This window comes from Porites lutea, chromosome 11 (assembly GCF_958299795.1).
Source record: "Porites lutea chromosome 11, jaPorLute2.1, whole genome shotgun sequence".
Taxonomy (NCBI): domain Eukaryota; kingdom Metazoa; phylum Cnidaria; class Anthozoa; order Scleractinia; family Poritidae; genus Porites; species Porites lutea.
In genome coordinates this window covers 19,136,245-19,149,101 of record NC_133211.1, presented here as the reverse complement: position 1 = coordinate 19,149,101, position 12,857 = coordinate 19,136,245, and the positions used below count along the sequence as shown (strand labels likewise).

Here is a 12,857-nt window from a genome sequence, read left to right as displayed (position 1 = left end):
CACATTTTCTGTTCGATTGCGTGACTATCGTGACGGGCCTTTGGTATGCGCATAATTGACAAAATAATATAATCATGCAGGCGAAGCTTGAGTGAAGAACGATTGTGTGTGCCTTTTGGGCAAACTAAACGGAATTCTTCGAAGACTTTCTACCCGGTCCCTCCTTCACGAATATGTCTGCAGAAAAGAACTGGCAAACCACAAGACCCACCATCAAAGAAAGAGCCAAGTTTATGCTCAACAACAATCACTTGAGCTGAGTGATGTTAAGTTTGTTGTTCTACAACGTGGTGGCGAAAACGAAAGTAAGAAAGCGATTCCAGCTCACAAGTTCTTTCTGGCGATTAGCAGTCCAGTGTTTGAAGCAATGTTTTTCGGTGAACTGGCAGAGACTAAAGAAACTATTGAACTGCCTGACTGTGAGTATGGGAGTCTGTTGGAGTTGTTTCGCTACATGTACAGCGATGAAGTGAACTTAAGCGGAAGTAATGTGATGGGAGTGCTGTACTTGGCTAAGAAATACATGGTCTCTGCACTCGTTGATAAATGCTCGAAATATTTGCAACTTAACTTAGATCCGTCGAATGTCCTTAGTATCCTACCCACTGCACAAAGATATGACGAGAAAGAACTCGTTGATCGATGCTGGGAAGTGATGGACAGTGGGGCAGAATTTGCTGTGAAATCAGATGGATTTGAGACGATTGAGAGGTCTTTACTTGAAGCAGTGGTTGCAAGAGATACCCTAACCATTGAGGAGGTCGAATTATTCAAAGCTGTTGATACGTGGGCAACGAAGCAGTGCCAAAAACAAGGTTTCGGAGTAAGTGGTAAAATGAAAAGAAAAGTTCTAGGGGAACATATTGTCCGAGCAATACGCTTTCCATTGATGAAACATGATGAATTTGCCGCTGTCGTCCTTGATACAAATATTCTTACCTTCGATGAAGTAGTCAACTTTTTTAAGTTTTACAGTTCGACGTTGACTTCTCCTCTGGGATTTTCAGAGACCCCAAGAGTCAAAAAAGCTGCATTTCCTCGTTGTGGCAGATTTCAATCAGTGTCTGAGGAATCTGTCACTTACAGGGGAGATAAACATTGTCTTTCTTTCAATGTGAACAAAGATGTCATGTTACATGGACTACGTTTGTTGGGGAGTGAAAACAATCAGTACACAGTTAATTTGGAGGTAAAGGATTGCAATTATTACCCTTTAATGGTGATGGTGTCCAAAAGTGGCACATTTACTGCAAAGGTGTTTCAATACAAAAGTTTTCCCATACATGGGTTTGATGTTTTGTTTGACTGTCCTGTGCATTTAAAGAAAAGGACTACCTACAAACTTGAGGCGTTGATTTCTGGTCCACCGTCTTTGAAGGGAACTGATGGGTTAAGCACTGTCCGGTCATCCGGTGTAACATTTCAGTTTTTTTCAGGTGATCTGGTGGCTAATGGAACAAGTAAGTCAGTTGGCCAGTTTCTAGAATTTATATTTTGTGAAGTCAGGTATTAAAAGGTGAGGCATGCTGGACGTGTTACCGTTTAAAAACGTCTTTTTCTGCCCCTGGCATCTTGCCAAGAGGTGGTAAAGTCAAGAAGCTAACTGCTAGAGGTGCTAGATCAATGAGAAGACTTACAATCGAATGGATTAAGATTGACAAATAACATAATAGACAGATGAACTGTGACAATCAAAGAAGAATCTCAGGGAGATTGGATAACGATTGAGACTCATAACTCGATCGTCATTACTTAAAACACTTGGTATTAAGTCTGAGGTATTAACTCTTGGTAGATTTCTTTGCCGTCATCGCACGGAGATTTTAAGGGAGCTTTAAGCAACGACGACGGCAACGGCAGCAGGGGCGGATCTAGGGGAAGGGTGCACGGGTTGCGCACCCCCCCCCCCCCACGAGACGACCTGTGGCTTTCTAATACAGTTATTCAAAATCTGCTGTATCGTTTGATATGTATCCACAGCAGTTCACATTATTTTACCTAGTCCAAAGCCTGCTTCTTCGTATTCGCTTTTAAAATTCGTGTACAGCATCAGTCAGTTATGCCATTCCTAAGTGGTGCACCCCCTCCTAAGAAAAATCCTGGATCCGCCCCTGGGCAGCAAAAACGCACCGTTTCAAACTTAATCTTTGTAATTTAAAAATTGTAAAATCGACGCTGTTCAAACCGAGTCTTAACTGTCTTAAAGTTTTATAGTTTTGAACAGCGTCGATTTTACAATTTTCAAAGTAACATTAAGTACCTACGCTGCGAAGGGAATTTAATCTTTATTTCCAAAGTTCAAACTTAATCACTCTTATTAACGGCGTGTCCGTAGTAAGCGGGCTACATATACAATTCCGAACGATGGCACAACTAAACTCGCTGGAATCGCCCTAAAACGGCCACAAATGCTAAGAAACCCCCTAAATTCAAACTAGGATACAAGGTGAGAAATTCTGATGTATCTTTATTACTATTTTTGACCCCTAAACGATCGCTTAAATCTCTAGGCTGAATCTCCATAAAAACTCTTAATAATACTATTTCGGTTACGCAACCACTGTGAGCTTGGGGTATCTGTGCCTGCATTAGCGAGGTCGAGTTTCTTTCTCTCTAGAATTTGTTTATTGGACAACAAAAAAAGTGTCCGTTGACTGTCCGCATTACCGGGTGTCCGTATTAAGCTAGTGGGTTGAATTAAGAGAAAATGTAGGCCCAGCTTTCGGCAGGGACAAAGAAAACTGTCCGTAATAACGAGGTGTCCGTATTTTAAAACGGGGGTGTCCGAAAGCGGGGTTCGCCTGTATATATCAGATATAATGTTTTACTGTAGTTAGTATGTATGTATGTTATTTCTTTTTTGTCGTTTTTGCACCTTAATCTGACAAGACGTAAGCTTCTAAGCTAAACATTTGTTAGGGGAATTGCATATATTGATCTACAAAAAGTTACGTTAAAACTGGCAGAGATATAAGCCATATATCTTGCTTTAAAAATGGTTAACAAGATTGGGGACCGTGGATGCTATGCCAATGTTTTTTTTCCGTTTTCCAAAACTTGCTATGGCAATGATATCGATTTCATTTGATTTTGATACCAAGATGAAGTCAGCAAAATTCAGGTTTTAAGCTAAGAGCAAAACTTAAATAAGTCTCTTGTCTAGGTTTAAAACCAAGAAAGAGTCTAAATTTATTGCAGATTAACAGTAAGCAACCAGTGTCGAATTAACGTGACATGCATTAATTCAAAACGTTTACTTTTGGTACATTGCTTTAATCTGATCGTCAACTAGAATAAATAGCAGTTGATTTGAGGACAGTCGTCACATAAAAAGGAAAGCGATTATAATCCTGATAAACAAGTTTTCAATCGAATGCAGTAAAATAAATATGCCACTAAAATACTTCAGGACTGAGTGTTTTGAATCCTGGCTACCATTCCTCCTTTAATATTTTTACCTGTTGAGAAATTAAAAGAAGGAGGACTTCTAAGTTAACAAACTGTTACAAAAAAGGTCTAAAAAAATGACAATCAGTTTACTTGGGTTGTGGTCGCGCAGATTCTTAGATTCTGGTTATCTGCGAATGACTGGTAACATATTCTCACTACCTACTGCCTCCAGTACGCATGAATATACGGTGAGATATGGAGGGGTGAAAATGGTCGCTTTTCCAGAGGTGTGGACAGCGGTATATTCATATGTATTGAAGGTAGTGCACCTCATCAGGCTTGGGGGCTGGGAGGGTGGGTAGCTGACCTAGTCTGTTCAAGGTCTCATATAGAATTTGATCGTTAAAAAGGCCAGCAATAGAATTATGTAATGTCTTAGAAAGGCTAATGTAAAGCTGAAATTTATAAGACGTGTTTAGCTCAAGACCTTAAAGCCATAGACTCACGAAAACTAACATAACAATTTTTCAATGTGGATTCCCACTAGTCAGCTACTCTAGAAAACCAATACATTTGTAAATTATTATTATTATTATTATTATTATTATTATTATTATTAAAATTAAAAATTGTATAACGTTTGATTAGATTGCAAGGCTAAGCAAATGTTTTGTATTTTTTTAGCGTCTTATATAGAGATAACATTTCTCTCATTAGTGCAAAGTACAGCATAATGTGAAATTAAAGGTAGTTAGTTATTTAGCCCCATTAATTAACAATTAGTAAGTCCTTATCACTAGTACGGCGCTGAACACGAGATTGTTGTGAATGAACAAGATTTTCTGCATGTTAACATTAATTTTAGCATTAACGGCACTAGAGTTAGCCCCCAGCAGAGCTAATGAAGAGATCTTTTTGTAAAGGAATTGATAAACCTTTTGTCACTGCAAAGCCCACATGTCAACCTGCAGTTCTCTATCATAACTTTCCTCCATGCTGGATGTGTGGCATTTGTACATCGATTTCTCGCTTTCCAACTGAAACACACCCGTGTTGATATCATGTCTCTACAATGATCGGCTCCTTGTTCCAGCATGTAAAATGAAATCAGTAGAGAAAAGGCGTTTTGCTTGAGTATAATGCTAGTGCTATGAGGCGTTTGGGAGGGCATGGACGCAGGAGAGCTAGAACCGTAAAACTCTAGTTTGTATCTTTTAGCTAGTATAGTGGGTAAATTTCTATTCGTTGATTTGAAAAGGCACCAGAGGGATTATACTCTCTTCATTAAAAACACAATAACGTTCCATAAATATTTCTGGTGTTCACGGTTTTGTGAGTTTCACCGTAATAGTTACATAATTATCTTATTATATGGCTGGCTCCTTGAGCGGGCAAAATGAGGGGAAGTCTGATTGACAGCCCAAGCGGCAAGATGGGTCTTGAGATTACCCGCTTTAATTGTCTCCCAAGAAATTAAAAGATATTGTTATGGCTATGAAATAATCCCGTTATTGACCAAGTTCTCGTGGTCAATAACGCACATATGGTGGATTGCATGGCTATTTCGTGAGAACAATTCTTATCCTGCAAGGTGAATAAGCTTATTTATGTAGAGAGATTTTAAAACTGACTAATTTGCCTCACCACAGAAGCCACAAGTGCGCGCGCAACGTTTCATGAGGTAGTCCTCCCATGCCTTTAAAGAACAGTAACCGGTCCTCTTACGATGTTTACAAAGCTCTTTAGGGTCAACATCATAGCAGTCATCTGACAGGTAAACAAAACACAAACTAACATAACTAACCAGCACCAGAAACAAAGCAGCAAGTATAAAAAGTATCAAAATGACATACAATGACTCTTACATATAGCTGTTAACCATAACTCAAAACAAACCGTCCAGCTGTAAGTCTGCTAACTTCCTCCTTTTTTGTTTAATCGACTACCATTTATGACGAAAGATAATCACCTGCTTGATATACTAAATCCAATTCTTAGTAAACTCGTTAAAACATTTACTTAAACTGACTTTACAACTTTTACAGGCTCTAAGTAGAAGAAAGTAAACTGCAGTGCCCAAAGTATGATAGGTGAGTTAAGCCGTTACTCACTTTGGCAAGAAATTTCTTGTCCCGAGTCGCCTTGACAAGGATGTTGGGCTTCTGGGAAAGAAAACAAATAATAAACGTCTACTTGAAAGGTAGACGAAATGATTATTTCCAAAATAGACGAAAATCCAACGTAGGACGGCGATCGTTTTGGCGATGAGAAAAGGCAATCTAGTTCGCAGAAATTATGAGAGACATTGCATAGTAGAGCCTTCAAGTGTTTTGCCAAGTATTTTGGATTTCTAAAAATATGGGGTTATTAAGCAGAGATGCTAGATCGCCATCCTAAATACCTGGTTAATCACCAACTTTCCGGTGCATTTATTCTCAAATATATTTTGATAGTTTATGCGTAAGAGCAAACAGAAATTCGCTTCTGGAAAGTGAGTTTGAAAATACGACCCTAATTGCAATAACTTTTTAGCTTTCTCAAGGGTTTAAAGCCTTGTAGGGCGGTCAAATTAGATATTTTTTGGAAAATACGATTTATTATCAATATTTGATGCTAAGATGCGTAGACTAAGATGAAAATTCCCCCAAATCAGAATGTAAATCATGAGGTCCTCTTCAGTACCTTTACGTATAATTATGGTCACGTGACGTGTCACGAGGTCAAAAATTCAAAATGAAGGAAATTAGAGGTGAATTACTTTCTACGTTTGGAATGAATGCATTCGAAGATTTAAATTAAAGTTTTGACTAATTTAAAATTAAATTTGGGCATTTAAGTGACATGTTTGCCGTTTTTCACGAAGTGCAGTGGACATTCATTCCGAACGTGAAGTGTTGAAAAATATGTCTTTGATTTGTTTTCTTAAACCCGTCACCAATTTGTCACTCAGAGAAATGGTCCCGTGACACATCACGTGACTTACCAATTTCGACTCAAGTCCATCCCCTTCACCGACCAAATAAATTATTTTCCACAGTTCAACACATTAGACCCAGACTAGCCTACGAGCAAGCTCCATATTACTGGCTTAAACTTGGTCTGTTCCAGGCGTTCAGATTGTTGGGAAGGCGCTAACACTGAGTTCGCACTCCACTGGAACAGGATAGCTTGAACTGCTTGAGACAAGCTGGATTTCCTATAGAGTAGTATGGACCATTAAACTGACAAAGAGAACTCACTGATTCAGTGAAAACACAATGGTGATAGATTAAAAATGATTGATTTTCCCCCTTTTCTGCTTATTTTTTGATATGTTAGATATCAAATCAAACATTCCTTCTAGTGTTTATCATACTACGCTTTATGCTATGGGAATGAGCTCTTACTAATGCAATATCCGCAGGTTTCTGGACAGCTTATTCTCAGAAGCTTGTAGTTTGTTCTTGTGAAACACATGTGCTTCATCATCGAGCAAAATTGCCTGGACCTGCTGTTTTCGCATGCTAGAATAGAGAACAAAAAACAACATCTCATTTGTCTCCTCGTTTGGAACGTTTGAGGCCTGCATCAGGATACCGGTAATGATGCCTCAGATAAGAAAAGGTATTAAACAAGAATTAAGCTTCTTAACTCTGCAGCTCTTTTGCGAGTCAGATGCAGGATTTTAAAGCAAAATGGGGGCAAGATTTAGGCGTGAAAGAATCAGTATGCTCGGGATGGTGAATGCAAAAAATAACCATCGGGAATTTTCGTGCATTCCCGTAAGTTACGAGATTGCACGAAAATCTGGGTCAGGATGACGGGATGGACTAATTCTGTTGGGGACCCTCATCTTTGGCCAAAACGGCCCCTTGTGAATTGTATCCGGTCAGAATCAGAGACCATTCTTTGACTCGCTGATTCACCCGACACAAAGAAGGTACTTCTCAAGCGGGTTGTCGCTTTCTTGCACGACTTCTTAACTATATAGTAAGCAAATCTGATGAAAGGCGTGAGTGACTTTCACTTAAATAACCACAGACTAGCTAGTTACCAGGGCATCCCTGTCCGCCAGGGCCAGTTGCTGCGATGATGCCATCCCAACAGCAGCCGTGAACTGAAACTTCTCCCTTTCTGTAGTCGTAGCACTTCTCGGGCGCAGGGGGCTCTAGAAATAATAAATTATTAATTAATGGAACTCTGAAAAGGAACAGTAGACCTGCACCGTTCTAAACCTCTTATTTCACTGGTCTCCTTTAATCTGCACTTCTATTGTTTCCAAGGATAGGGGCATTGCTATGTGACAATCCCTATTGCTTTCCAAGCTAATCAAAAACAATCTTTCAAATAGGAGCCGGATCGCCCAAAAGGAAGGAAATATAGTGTCGTAATTCAGTTTCTTAACCAGGCACAAGTTACTCTTTGTATAAAATAAGCGCACCACAGAAGTTGCATGTCTCGTAACACAGTTTCTTCATCATATTTTTCACGCGTGGAAAGGTTGATTTGCAGAGTCCTTTTGATTTCCATAAGTTGCATCTGCGAGACTCGTAGTCTTGACACCATTCTGAAAATAGGAGAAGAGATAAAAGTAGGCGAATAAAGTGATCGATGTCTTCACCTGTCGATGATGCAAATCAATTTATGACAAGTGATTAGCGTCTTTTAGTACCCAAGCATTTAATCGCACATTTTACTTCGAAATCAGTTTCACCTCACACTAAAAAATTAGTACTGACAGAATAGCAGAGACGAAAGAGTGTAAACAGCTTACTGAGCAAAGCGGATGTCCAGCGTCATAACGCAAACGTTGCATTAGAGAAAAGTTATACAAAGTAGTAAAAGGCCCCGGTAAAAGTCGAAAATTGCAGCTCCAGGTATATCCTCCATTAAGCACCCCCTCCCTAATGAGTCCCCTTCTTTTCAGGGGAAAAAAAGAGGCCCCTCCCCTCCCTCCCCTTTTATTCTTAAGTGATATAGATTACAGAGTCCGGTGTCTTTACGTGCTACAAGTTCGGATTTTTTTTTTATCTTTGGCAGCCTCCAAGTTCATGTGTCTGAGCTTTTGTACTTTGCAATCTAGTTATTTATGGAGAATCGATATCATCATGTTTCCCCTCTCATCACTCACTCCCTCGAACGTACTTGAAATATATAAAATAAGCTCTCATAGTATTCAATTACTTACTGTACAATATCAAGTGCTACAAACTGACAAAGAAACAGTCTTGGTGCAAGATCTCTATAATACATTTTATGGTTTTCGATGAATGATACTGCCAAGAAATATCGATTTGCAACAAATTGTAGCCGTGTATACCTAAAGCCGCTCGCTCTATATATTGGAGAGACAACTTTCAGCCGTCGTCATGATATGCGTGAGGTTTACATTTTGCGTGTCTGAGTTTTTTAATCCATAAGGCTTTTTGTTGCCTTTACTTAACTTTCGTCTAAGATTGATACCCGGTCAAAATGAGCATATAGAGTTATTTTCGAACGTTGATTTTAATCAAGAGAACTAAGACCCTCAACTAAAGCTGATATCATGTCGCAGAAGAAAGTTCAAAGCTAAATTTAATCTCAGCGCCTCATACAATCATTTGAAAAAATAACAAAAAAAAAAATGTTTCATTGGTAGCTGTGTCAGTGATTACAGAGCGCGCCTTGTTTTCTGCACTGCCGGCCGAGATTGCCAATTATCGTATGAGCGTGATCATCATGAAACATTCAAGAATAAACTTTTATCAGTGAAACGGAGGCCATTCTATTTTTCAAAAAAAACTGACCAATGCCATTTTTAATCCTAAGGTTTCGTGACTATACCGGTCAAGAAAAATATTAACTGAAGATTACTCCGACCCTAATAAAATAATATTCATTCTTACCATCACTCCGGATCACAAAGGAACTCAAAATTAACACGAAGAAAGTGTTTAACAGCCGCAACATTGGACATAACGTTTCTGCTGAAATTGACCCAGAGGTTACAACTTCATGACGATAAAATTGCTGATTGTGGATTAAAAAGTAAAGTAACTGAAAGCTACTCATATTGACATTCCTGGTATTGTTCTTTCTCATATCGGATTAAATTATATCCATTCCACAATGTTACTCCGCCAACAGTCACGCAGTTGGTTTCCCTTGCTAAATAGAGAGATAACGTGTAACCATGGGCATTATGAAACCAACCCCACCCCCAAAAATATATCTTTCTTTGAACAGCAAATTAGTATCTTGAGGGCTAACACCATGGATGGGTACAGGAGGCTCCTGATGGGTAGCTAAGAATTGAATCTGTTGTCAGAAAAAAACAGATACATAATAAGCTGTTTACTTTGAAATTACACAGGTCCATGCACGAATAAGCAGGCTTAGAAACAGGAAGAAAACGTAAGCCGAACTGTGTTTGACTCGAAAACTCGAAGGGGTACTAAATCAGTTTTCGAAATCTTTATAGTCGTTATCTAGCTTTTGTAACGATAAGTAATCAAAATAGACTATTTCATGACCTATTGGCAGATAACAATCACTCACTCTTACTCCTGAACTGTCAACGCTTGAAAAGGTTTGTGGTCAAAACTGACTGGTTTTCAAAACCAGTTTTCTTTAATGTGGAATGCGCATGTCCTGTTGAGACTCAACGCTGAAACTTTTTAAGCCCACGATTGCTATCCCGTAAACTGTCTCGCACATGGTTAAAACTTTACCTGGTTCGAGGAAACGCCAGAAAATATTTGCAAGATAGCTGGGAAACTAGTCGGGCGCTGGTAGCCTCTCTCTATCCTCTCAGCTTTTTTCTCGCCATCAGAGATCACTGCTAGCAGGGAGAACTATCATTCTGACTTGTTAGTTAGTTAAACTTTTTCGTGATCCTAAGACAAGTGCCAAACTTTAACCTTGCCAATTTTACCGTGACCGAGGACGTTTTCATTACATTGTTACAGTAATCGCAAGTAATTAAGCAAAATCTTACCATATTTTCGATATGATACATTTGTGTAAAGCAAAAACATCAACACGACTATCGATAAACTTGGCTTCATTTTGTATCCCATTTCGGCAAATGCAATCCGTTTTCTCACGCGATGCTTTAGTCACAAGGGTTCTTCTGAGTTTTAGCAGTTTTGTTGAAAGATGCTACTTGCCAGTGTTTTGAATGGCACATAGCGGATGGCTTGCTTGGGCTAATATACTTAGATGGCCACTGAAAACAAGTGTCAATAAAACAGTGGTTGGTGTTGATCCATCTATCGGAGGAAACCCCGAGCTTTGTAATGTACCTAATTACCAGCCTTTCCTTTGTCTAGCGCGTACTTAAAGAAATAAAAGAAAGGAATTAAAAATTGTTTGAAGACTAATCACGCATCTCTTAAAATGAAAATATTTTCAGTGCTCAAATCAGTAGTTGCAGTTGGCTATATTTAATATGTGGGAACCCCGTGTATCGTAATTATCAGCCTTTGTTGTGTACTGACAGTGTACTGAGCATACGTAGACAAAGGAAAAAGTTTTTCAATTTCAAGATTGTTTTGTAGACTTACTCACGCAACCTTTTAAGTGAAATATATTTTTGATAAATAACCAATTTTTTACGACATCATTTTGCAGGCCACAGCCCATAGTTTCAACATCTCATGTCTTAAGAGCAGTTATTTCGAAAACATTTTGCAAATAACTTTTCCAAATACTTAGTTAAAACAGTTTGTTTTCAGAAAACATACAGCCTACAACCACAGCTGCAAACCAGACCGTTTATTTCTAAAGAGATGAACTTTGTTCTTAGTACAAAAGTGGAATGCAACTGTGGAACAACGCAAATAAAGAGAAGGAACCCTGCAATGTTTAAAAACAGGTAATGTATGTATTTTTTATCATTCTTTTCATTTCGTTTACCGGCTAGAATCATGCAATAAATATGTCATTCGGATTTCATGTATCCAAAACCCAACGCGCTTCTTCCTATCAATTTGAAGAAAAGAATTTACCAGCGCATACAAACTTCCCTAAAGGAATTAGAATTTGGTTAAGATTTGTTTTCGAAGCCTGATAGCCTGTTCACAGACCCTCCATTTTCTGTAACAAAGTCCGTCCGCCAGCGCAAGTGGTGGGGCAAGAAGAAAATAGTCTTTATTTTTCTTTATCGCGCTCCAAGATCGTTCTCGCGCTCTCGCCGATGATTTCGAAAAGAACAATAAAAAAATAAAACAACGTCTGTTACAGGCTAGAAGCCTGACTGAGGTCAGGAGCCCTCCAAAAGTAGAAGAATTGAAGAACGAGCAATTTTTAAAAGAACAGGAGTCGGTATAATTAAAAAGTGTTTCATCGACTCTCACGGTCGTGAAAAGAAATTCCAACACTCGATTATTTTTTAGTACAATATACGTGTAGTTTGCATGTGTGAGATGTTTTCTAGACAGGTTATGTCCAGCTAAATTTGCAGTTTCTAAAATGCCCGTGATCTAAGTGTCTTCAATGGATCATGATGATCCTGATGTAGATCATCCACTAATAAAAAACGGTGCAAAGTTTGCTTAGGCGAAATTTCGCCAACTGAAGATGACAGCGAAATTTTGTTTAGTTCAAGGAAAATTCGCAGAAACTTTCTTTGAAATTTCGTGGCGAACTTTCGTCGAATTTGCTCAAGAGAACAAAGAGGGAAATTCGGCGAATTTCGCTCTCATTTCCCTCAGTGCACAGTACTAAACATTAAGATAATTAAAAAAAATTTCGTTCAAGGTGTTCAAGCGCTTCATGCTCCATGTTAAATGAATTATTTTTGGTGGGACATTTTAAGATCAGTTCCAATATTGCTGGCTAACAACCAGTAACCACTTTTTAATTCTTCATTTAAAACAGTTCCTAAATATTTTATATTTTTAGCTGCAAGCAGCATGTTGGTGTCGTCGGCAAAATGCGAAGAAGTTGAATTTTTTCTCTGATGAATCTTGTGTATCGTGTAGTATGTTATAGGAATAATCACAGCCAAGAACAGATCCTTGAGGCGTGCCACATATTACTTTATTTCTCTATTAACATTTGTACCGAATCGGGATTTAATTTATCTGATACCTTCCTGTAAGACATTTAAGTGAAACAAATTATTGACAATTCTTTTCCCATACTAACTCTTCTAGCATTTGCTTCTTTTGTGATGTTAGCCTGAAAATTATACGCGAGCCGGTAATTCTTATGTACTCTTTCTGAATAAATTTTCTAAAACACACCCGGTTTTCGTCTTTAGAGAAACTTGATCACGTGTCCAACTCATGCAAAAAGTCTATTTCCCATCCAAGAGTGTTTTGTGAAAGAACCTACTGCTTGTGGTCGATGCCGTATAGAAAAAGTTTTTTATCCAAATATATTCTTATTGAAAGTGATAAATGGGCATGTTCAGTGGATTGATTTTCACAAAATTCGTGTCGCGAAGAGCATACTAATTAGAAATAAATTAAAAATATTAAATATTAACGCTCCCTGAGGTGAGT

General features: G+C 38.5%; 1 protein-coding gene and 1 pseudogene across 2 annotated transcripts; one reads left to right on the top strand and one right to left on the bottom strand.

The window, feature by feature from the left end:
- Window positions 1-92: 92 nt before the first annotated feature.
- Window positions 93-1,513, top strand: LOC140953303 (BTB/POZ domain-containing protein 6-like; annotated as a pseudogene).
- A 2,487-nt stretch (window positions 1,514-4,000) lies between these two features.
- Window positions 4,001-9,375, bottom strand: LOC140952107 (uncharacterized). 2 transcript variants are annotated; one of them, XM_073401533.1, is made up of 7 exons: window positions 9,255-9,375; window positions 7,811-7,936; window positions 7,424-7,537; window positions 6,777-6,893; window positions 5,502-5,552; window positions 5,035-5,157; window positions 4,001-4,473 (listed from the first exon to the last, which is right to left on the bottom strand). In XM_073401533.1, the coding sequence occupies exons 1-7, from the start codon at window positions 9,316-9,318 to the stop codon at window positions 4,289-4,291; spliced, it is 780 nt and encodes a 259-aa protein (XP_073257634.1). In that variant the 5' UTR covers window positions 9,319-9,375; the 3' UTR covers window positions 4,001-4,288. The 2 variants fall into 2 exon arrangements, with proteins under 2 accessions (XP_073257634.1, XP_073257635.1); XM_073401534.1 differs by lacking the exon at window positions 6,777-6,893.
- Window positions 9,376-12,857: the final 3,482 nt, after the last annotated feature.